Source organism: Anabas testudineus, chromosome 7 (assembly GCF_900324465.2).
Source record: "Anabas testudineus chromosome 7, fAnaTes1.2, whole genome shotgun sequence".
In the NCBI taxonomy this organism is placed as follows: domain Eukaryota; kingdom Metazoa; phylum Chordata; class Actinopteri; order Anabantiformes; family Anabantidae; genus Anabas; species Anabas testudineus.
Genome location: NC_046616.1, coordinates 18,960,413 through 18,969,992, shown reverse-complemented (window position 1 = coordinate 18,969,992; position 9,580 = coordinate 18,960,413). Strand labels below are relative to the sequence as shown.

At 44.0% G+C, this 9,580-nt stretch overlaps 1 protein-coding gene across 2 annotated transcripts; it reads right to left on the bottom strand.

Moving 5' to 3' along the window:
* Window positions 1-2,497: 2,497 nt before the first annotated feature.
* zgc:66479 (uncharacterized protein LOC327541 homolog) lies at window positions 2,498-8,714 on the bottom strand. 2 transcript variants are annotated; one of them, XM_026366942.1, is made up of 5 exons: window positions 8,150-8,714; window positions 6,629-7,116; window positions 6,154-6,316; window positions 4,555-5,299; window positions 2,498-4,460 (listed from the first exon to the last, which is right to left on the bottom strand). In XM_026366942.1, coding segments are annotated over exons 1-5 (1,680 nt in total). In that variant the 5' UTR covers window positions 8,432-8,714; the 3' UTR covers window positions 2,498-4,458. The 2 variants fall into 2 exon arrangements, with proteins under 2 accessions (XP_026222727.1, XP_026222728.1); XM_026366943.1 differs by having other exon boundaries at window positions 6,629-7,113.
* Between the last annotated feature and the right edge of the window lie 866 nt (window positions 8,715-9,580).

Genomic DNA, 9,580 nt, shown 5'->3' with positions numbered 1-9,580 from the left:
CTCTGTTTCTGTGCACTCTTTCGGGCTGATCTTCACTCTCCTCTCGTCTGTCAAGCCTTTCTTCAGACAGAGCCTGTCATCCAGAGTGAGTCCTTCCTCTGTCTGTCTGTCTTGAGGCGACAGGCTGTTCGTCCTCTGTGCCTCTTTCAAGTCTGTCAGAGTCACTCCCTACGAGAAGGACATACAGCTTCATATCTGCCAGCATGTACCGAACGACACAATTAATATTTATTTACTTTGCTTCTTACCTGTGTTGACCTGCGGGTCTGTCGGGCATGACGGGACTTCGCTTTCCTCTGAGACTCTGCCTCCTCATCTCTGACAGGGGTCAGATACAACCTGGGTAAAATATATAGGACAAATGCAGCAATCAGAAACAAGCAGTCTCAAAAGTGTAAGACAGTAAGACAGCACTGAATGTGTAGATTTGTGTTGGAAAGCAGCTGGACCCACTTTTCAACAGTTTGTATTTTGACCACTAGAGAAACTTTGTTGTCCTGTAACTGTACAGTGACAGGCTGGTTCTCCCAAAAGCTTATTTTCCCAAGGGAAACTATATAGAACAGGACATTCATGTGTCTATCCAACTATACTCCCACTGAAATATCTGTCTTTCTGGCAGTTGCTGCTGCTTAATACAGCATATTAATAAAGTGAATTCATTAAATGCGAAACACTTCCAGTATGTTGGCCGACTGTGTGGGAAAAAGGTCCAAAATCAATTTCCCGTGCTTCTTGCTGTGTATCTTTAATTGGGAGCTCGTGTCAAATCAGAAGGCGTAACATCCAGTTTCTTCCTGCATTATTTTCCAGTCTGTTATCAGACTCTTGAAAGAAAGACAACAAATGAAGTGAGAAGCTCTGAAGTGCAGCGTGCATTGTGACTTTAAGATTTGAGCACAATATCCGCCAGTGGACCAGGCAGAAAGGGCTGAACAAGCATCCGAGGGGAGGCTTATGTTTTACTCAGAGCTGCCCCCCCATCCACTTCCCCCCTCGCCTTCAGCTATAGGCTTTTTACTGCTATTGATCTCTCACTTGTGTCATCACCATGATGCCTTACTGAGAGTCAGCGGGCTGGTCAGCAGCACACTTTGCAATATGGACTCCATGACTGTGCACAGTCCTGAAGACTGAGACCAGAAACTACACCACACAATGATCCACCACACACATGCTTAAAGGTTCTATTAACTAAGTAAGGAATACAAAACAACAACTGATGTCTATATGTCACCCACCCACAATTAGACAACAATGAAACCTCCACCTCACATACAACAAAATACTGCTTTCAAGCTACAGAAGAAAATGTTATAAGAAAAAAATATAATATAAACTAATTCCTAAGAATAATCTTTAGCCTTTAGCCAGTAATTCCAAATGCACATAAAGCAGCTAATCAAGTAGATCAAAGACCCGAAGTAACAACCTCAAAGCTCATATTACATCCATTCAAAAAGGCCTGCAGCACCTGCACAGAGCATGGTTACTACATTAAGATGACAAACACAAAGACTTAGAGCTCCACCGCACAGAAAATAGGTGAAATAAGAATTCACACACAGCCTAATGACTGCTTGGCTCTGAAACCTACCTGGGAACAAATGCTTGCATGGTCCCTGTAGAAGGTCAGAAACCGAGGCACTGAGCCACTGCAGCAGTGATGAGAGCGAGAGGCTGGACGAAACGATTCTGTAGAGTGCAGAGGGAGACAGAGAGAGAGAGAGAGAGAGAGAGAGAGACCTCCTGTCTGTCTCAGTGATGCACACGCCATCAGTTTACACTTTCTGTAGACACACTTGAGTTCAGCTGCAAAAACACACAAGATGCAAACACATTTCTACTAATGCGAGAGCAACCAAATAATTATTTTGCTACATTATTTATAGGACTGCACCCAGTGTTGCTGCAGATGAATATAATTCTGGCCAAATAACAATAAAGGGATTGAATTATCTTTCTATTTGCAGAAGCCCTGATCGGTTAACTGATCCTTGTTCTGGGAGTATATTGCAGAATAAAATGCAATATGGGGATGATCATTTTCATCACTGACTCACACACAAACTCAGTCTACTTCAGCACGCTCCAGGCAAAAGAGCACCTCAATGTGTCATCTGATTGATGAATATCCACCTAAATGTCTTTAAAGTTATTTCTTTGTTGAACTGATTTGAAATCTGTATTGGTTGTAACACTGCATGTTTTAGAGTAATTATTACAATAAATACATGTCTAGTTGTTAAAGGTAACCACACACTGCACAGTGTTTTCCCATCACACTATAAAGGATGATGCTGACAACTTCCTGTATTTTTTGTTACTGTCAATCACCATAAAGAAAACTAGACACGACTTGGGGCTCATGTGTTCCTATAGAACGGATGTACATCTTTTAAAAGTGGTGACACTCACATTTCAAACCTCAGGAAACAGGAATAAACTGCAACCACTGAAGCACAGAATCAAGAATAGAAAAGTGAAAGAACCAGGTTTTATTTTATAAATATGAGAGAAGTGTCACACTGACAGTAACCAATGCCTTGACAAGACAGTACATTTTGTAAAAGTGAGCTTTAGTAAAAAAACAACGTACAGTGATGTCCAAAAGGCTTATTATACTCCCTCATCAGAAATATATGGCTTCATAGGCTCATAACAATATATGTGTGTATTTAATGTGTGTACTGTATGTCACAACCTGAACTCAGCAGCAGTTCAGGATGTTCAGCCTTATCTGAGGATTCACATTACATCAGTTCTCTTCAAAGCATTTCAAAGACATTTCTCTCTGTTGGTTTCTTATATTGCCAGACATGTTCGGCAGGATTGAGGTCAGGTGACTGTAGAATCAAGAAACAGCTACAAAACTAACTGCGAGTTGTCTGAATTAGCTGGGTTCAAACACTCAAACTACAACTCATTTGTAGTTTGTGCAATCTGTTAAAATCAGATGTCTGTTGCTGCTTTGGGTTAGAATCACTTGATTTATTCAGTCTAGTTTGATTATTGCTGCAGAAGAGTTTGTTATTCATCAAGAAAACTCTAATAACTACAAACTATTGTTTTCAGTTCATGCATAGAATACATGTGGTTATTTGTTACAGCACCAGAGGATCAGAACTAAATAGAGGCTTTTTTAATAAAACGTATCAAAGTGGTAGAACAGTGCTGATCTAACCATGCCAGGTGGTGCTTTCACGCTTTGACACCTCACTGTACAGCATCTACAATACGACAGGTGTGCTCTGCCTGGCTGGAATTGTTATCAGATTAAAAAGTGCAAAAAGACAAAGAGCAAAACTACATAATGCAAACCCTCAGCATCACTGGAAAAATACACTTAAAAAAGACACCTTCATTTATTGCTAATTTTACATTGAAGATTTGATTTTATTAAACATATGCACTCACTGGCCACACACCTCATGACTGCAGAGATGGGAGAATCTGCCAGCACAGCGACCTGAGCGGCTCTCATCAACCAGACGTTTGTGATCGAGCAGCCACACAGCCTGCTTGGAGTTTGCCAAAAGGTCTCTGAGAGACTGAGGGACACGATTCTCCGGGCTGGGAAATGTTCTCCGAGGACACTGCTCCACCACCTGGCTAATAACTTCCCTACAGCGAAGTGAAGGCATGTGGCTCAAAGACAAGACAAAACTTGTAGAGACCTCTTTAAAGTACTGAATGAATGATCTCAATACATTTTGAAATGTGAGGTATACATTTTTGTGACTGAGATAATTGTCTCCCTCCAGTACCTTTTCTCTACGTTTATTAAATCTACAACAGAGTATAGTGCAAAGAATGAAGGTGTCTGTGTACATAGTAAAAAATCCTACCAACTACAGTTTGTCCTATACTTCAAAACATACACCAGTTATTCCTGTTTCTCACCTAAGATATGATTTTTTCTCTTCTGCTTACTCTTTGGTTGGCTGTTTTTCTTGTGTACACAACAGGGATACGACTGTCCTACTATTTCTTTTCCTTTTTTAACATCACCTAAACTCAGCATACATTTCAGCCAGTGACAAAAAGAAACACGTTTTAATGCCACCATGACATTCATTATGGCTTCAGGTGCATTGATAAACACATCACAGGCTTTTAGTTTTCCAGTTTAGTACAGGACCTGACCTAAAAAATAAAGTAAATTATGAAGAGTAGAAGATGCTCTGTAGAAAGAAAGTCATTCTTTTATGGATTAAGGCTTTTGAGGTTACTATTGGCAGCTAAAACCTGAATTACTTATTTCTAAACCGAACCAGTTTTCTCACATTTTGAGATTGAATTCACCTGATTACATCTGCCTTTCAAAGAGCAGTCACAGAATTAATACAGCGCTCACAAAGTATAATGCCTTTCTACAGTATTTGTCATGTAGGCAGTGACTTTCTCCTTGGAGGATGTGTCTGGTGCAGAAAAAAAATCCTTTTCTGGTGACATCAACTCTGCAAAACAAAAAAGAAAATATTAGTAGGAATAAAAATTGATTAAGTTGTTTCCGCTGCTGTGATGTTCATTCACCCTTTGTTTATCACTTACAATCGTCCTCTGGTGAAGCATCAGTTTCTGTAGGCTCCTCTTCTTCCTGCCATTCTGTTTCACCTTCCTCAACACCAAGTTCGTCTTCCAGCAGAGGCTCCTCCTTATCTTCCTCAGATGCATTCTCCTCCTCTTCTTTGTGGTTGTTTTCTTCAGGGAGCGACTCCTCCTCGACGTTTTCTCCTTCAGGTGCCTCCTCCTCCTCCTCCTCCTCCTCCTCCTCTGGTTGGCCGTCTTCTTCTACCTCCTCTGCGTCGTGGCTCTCCACCTCAAGTGGTGACTCCTCCTCAACTTGCTCTCCTTCAGATGCCATCTCCTCCTCTGGTTGGGTCTCCTCTTCTGCCTCCTGTGTTTCCAGTAGCTCCTCTTCTGCTTTGTGGCTCTCCTCTTCAAGCGGCGACTCCTCCTCATCTTCCTCTCCTTCAGACTCCTCCTCCTCAGATACCTCTTCTTCTGTCTGCGCCGTGTCCACTTCCTCGTTTTCTGACGAGGCAATCGACTGATCATTTTCTGCGTGATCCTCCTTTACTGCTTCCACCTCCTCCACAGGAGCAGCTTCTTCTCCCACAGTGTCTTCCTGTTTGATGGGAGCTTCATCCTCTTCTGCCTCTTCTTGCTCGTTTTCCTCTCCCACATCAGTAGCAAGTGTCTCTTCTTCAGTTGATGCAGCTGCTGCGTCCTGATCTGTGGGAGTGTCATCTGTCTGTTGCACAGGCTCACCAAGAGTTTCTGTTTCCCCCACCAGCTGAGACAAGAAATACAATGAAATGCATTAGGTCATACGAGACTGGAGTCTGGACTCTAAATCATTTACTGGTCCTGTTTTAATTTATGGGATGTATTCTGACAGAATATAAGGATTTGAATCAGGGTATGATCATTTTCATATAAACTGAAAGTTAATCCATCAGAGAATCCATGCCAAGCTATTAGCTCCTTTTAATTAATGAGATGAAAATCTCATTATGGTTCCCTACGGGCACACGGTGAACAGAAATAGTTATATAGGTACGTGTGCACTGGAAGTGTGTGCACGTGTGTTAAGGCATGTGGGTTCTGTCATACAGTAAATGTACTGTGTGATTACAAACACCCAGAAAGGTACATCCAAGTGTTAAGAGTCTTTGTCCTACATATCTGATATGGAAATATGTTTCAGTGTAGTTCAGCTCTGTGTGTGTGTGTGTGTGTGTGTGTGTGTGTGTGTGTGTGTGTTCACTGATTGAAGTAGGGTTTGTGCTGTGGCCACTGTCAGACAGTTGGACAAAGACTCGACCAATCAGAGCATTGTAGGTTTAAGGGATTAAGGATGTCAATGTCGTTTTCCTGCAAAGCCTGCTCACACAGTTGTCCGCGTTGTTTTGAGTCCAAGTGCAGGAATAACAGCTCTTAACTTGACTTTGATCAATGTGAAAAAGCTAACTGCTCCTAGCAGCTGCAGCTTTCATGTCATTCTGCCATTGGCGGGACAAGTATGTCACTCACTACTGAAGAGCGAGGGAGAAACACTACAGAGTAACTGTTGGGATGAATGAATGTAGTGAAACTAAATGAGAACTCAGTTTGATAACCGGGCACAAGGTGACGTGTGTTAATTACCTGCGTAACCTGCTTCTGTATGTTCTCCAGCTGAGCCTTGAGCTCAGAGTGAAGACTGTGGGCTGCTGAGTTCTGTTCCTGCAGACTCTGACGCACCGTATCAAGCTGCTCCTCAAGGCCGGCCTGGAGAAGACCCTGGGACTGTTCCTTCTCAAGCAACTCCCTGAGAGACAGAGTGAGAGTTTCAGAAATGATCCCTCTCAAAGTACGGTTTCTGTGATTACTAAGTAGATGTTACTTCATGACGTTACTTTCTTTAAATATGACAAAAGGCCAGAGAAACACATTTGCATTATTTATATGAGCTTCATAGAGTGCAGAACGTACATGCAAAGCTCCAAACCCTGAGGTGATTCCACAATCTGTGGCCTAACGTAACACAGAGACAGCCAGAAGCAGCCGACAGCGAACAAAACGTTATGGGTCAGAAGAAGTGAGACATTTTCTCCACTGCAGCTTTTTTTGGGACACCCACCTGACAGTGGCCACCTCCAGTGTGTTGGCCTCCAGCTGGCTCTGATATGTGTCCAGCTGCTTCTTCAGCCTCAGCACCCCTGCGGTCTGTCCATCCAGAGTGGCGCTCAGTGCGGCGAGCTGCCCATCTCTCTCCTCCAGCTTGGATTGTGCTTCTCCCAGGTTCCCTGTTAAGACGTCAACCTTCCGGGATAGTTCGCCACTCACTGTGGCCAGACGCTCCAACTGAATCCGAACATCGTCAAACTCTTCGCTCTTTCCCCTCAGCATGGTCTGGAGCTGGCTCACTTGCTCCAGAGACACGGTGGCTTGCTGCATCTCTGCCAGGCGGGCTTTCATCTCCGTGTGGAGCGACAGCACCTGAGCAGGGAGGTCAGACGTCTTGAGCTGCTCGGCCGTAGCCAGGGCCATGCTCACCTGTTTCTGAGCCAGTGCAGAAGACTCTTCCAGGGCATTTAAACGGCTCTCCAGGTTCTCCGAATTGTGCTGCTGCAACAAGACACACAGGAGTGACGCTGAGTCCAGAAGTTAAATGAACTAAATACTGCAGTGGAATTAAGTTGCACATGGAAATAAAGGAACATCCCTCCTCTAACATTCATCTTGCAACTGCTGCGGCTAATTTAACGCACGAGTCACAAAAACTGTTCGCACAGGAAATACTTCCCCAACAAGACTGAGCTGGCAGAATTCATAGCGAGCAGTTCTCATGCAAAGTTTTTTTTTTTTTTCCTCCACATTAAATCGCCTCAACGGAAGGAGCTGCAGGAGACAGGGAAGGAGTGAGAGGAGTGGATCGGTTTAGGTTGAGTACTTTTAAAATCTTGCCCGTCTCCTTAGAACGGCCTTATCTGAACGTAGCCCGAGGCAGCAACAAGCCTCATTTTTGCCTGAACATAACAGGGTCAGTTCCTTCATGTGGATACATAAAGCTATAAATCGGACTCGTTCTTAAAGTGACCAGACACACTTTACAAACAACTACACTCTATGGTGTCGTTTCATTACTTTCTGCTCTCCTACAGCCTATGCGATGGCCTCTGAAGAGCCTCTGAACTGGTGTTCAGTATCAAAATCACAGGCTATATTTAGCCTTGGCACACCACTGTCTTGTTTATTATTATTTCCACAGCATCCTCTGCACAGTTCTGGGACCTTTTTCCCTTGACTCCTTTTTTAAACACACGTGTGTCACAGATTCCTTTTTTTTTTTTAATAATGACATTTTCTGCATTTGAGCAGCAAAAGTCAAAGCTGCTGCAATTGTAGGTCACGAATAATCCCCATTACAAACGTCAGCAGCTGTGTGCATGATAGAAATAGCAACGTTTTGTGTTCACTCCAGTGAGGCTCTTGGCATTTTGAAATCTGATAGAGGCCTGCAGTCCTCAACCTTCCTTACTTGACACTGGCAATGTGCACTTCTGACATGTGGTGAGGCCTTTTCTTACTGAGTGCATGTGTTTGTATGAACTATCATGTGCAGATGGGTCCTGGGCTGCTCATTCTATGGATTTCTTACCTTTCCACCGGACTGTCGCAGTTCTTCGTGGGCAGTCTGCAGCTTCACCATCTTCATCTGCATGCCCGTGAGGTTGTCTGTTAAGTAGGTTAAAGTTTGGTGCTGCTGGAAACAGAACCATGCGCCCGTCGCACCTCCAATTCCAATCACTAGAAATAAAACCAGTACGAGCGCGGGGTTCCTCCCCCCCGAGCGGGCTTGAGACTCAGTAGCTTCATTTTTGTCGAAAAAGTTCTCCTCCTGTTTGTGGTTGCTTTTCCCTTTCCGATGCTTGGCAGTCATGTTTTTTTCTTTTTTTTTTTAGCCAAAGGACAAAATGTTCTCGTCAGGCGCAGAGGTGATATTCACGGAGCCTCTGGTTCCAAAGCCCGGACCGTGGCGTGAGCGCTGATTGACTTCAGATGGCTGCTGTGAGTGGCGGCTCGGCACGGCACGGCTCGGCCTGGTTTCAATCGCCGGACGCTAAAGTCCAGAGAGGCTGCAGCGGGTTCTTGATGAAGAGGTAGAGCAGGAGATGAAAAGGGAGGCGTGGACCGTAGGTAGTGCGTGCGTCCATTCAGGAAGAGCCAGGAGGAGTGTGTGTGTGTGTGGGGGTGGGGGGGGGGACGGGCTCGGGCTCCATGTGCGCTGCGGTCATCTAACGGAGAGACTGCTCGTCCGGTGGAGGGCAGCTGTGCGCCGTCCTGCTGCTGCTGCTGACCCAGGGCGGCGGTCGCGTTTTCTCCTCCCAGGCTACACTGGATTAAAGTGGGGTGACTTCACTGGGCTGGTGTTATGAATTTATAATGAGCTTATCAATAAATGAACGCTTCCTACTGTAGTGGAGCGTCACTGTCCTCCAGTGGCGTGCGTAAAGTTTCCATTTTAGGTCACAGCTGTTCCATTATCCATTTAACTTGTACATTTACACTTCCTCTCTCCCTCTATACCATCAAACATCCCAGACTTGAAGTGTGAGGTTGCATTTCTGGATGCAGCAGCAGCCTGTGTTAAGTAACATTGGTATTCCAGGGTAGTCCCAAGCCCATGCAGCTATAGGGCCCACTCATCATGGCTGCAGGACGGTTTCTCAAAGGTCATCAACATTCAGCAGTGGTTTCTGACCTTGGCCTTAAGGCACTGAGATTTCCCGGAGTCTCTGCAACTTTTCTCAATACAATGTACTGTAAAAAAAAAGAGATTCCTTGCAATCTTGCATTCAATTTTATCTTTATCTTAGCTTTTGAACAGTGGTACTTGAATATTTCATATATTTTCATATTTTGCCTCTGTCACAACCTTTTAAAGCCTGTTGCAAGCATCAAACTCTAAATTTGCTTATATGAACCCATTTCTATTACATTTTAGAAAAACTCCAAAGCTTTATGGGGTTTGTATATTACGACAAACTCATTTTCAAACCTTGCAAGAACATTTTATTTGTGAAATAAT

Excerpts from the sequence above, each read along its gene's own strand:
- zgc:66479 (XM_026366942.1), bottom strand. The coding sequence starts at position 8,431 with ATGACTGCCAAGCATCGGAAAGGGAAAAGCAACCACAAACAGGAGGAG. Across the intron at positions 6,317-6,628 it reads CTGGAGGTGGCCACTGTCAG|GGAGTTGCTTGAGAAGGAAC; the intron begins GTGGGTGTCCCA and ends TCTGTCTCTCAG. Across the intron at positions 5,300-6,153 it reads TACAGAAGCAGGTTACGCAG|CTGGTGGGGGAAACAGAAAC; the intron begins GTAATTAACACA and ends TTCTTGTCTCAG.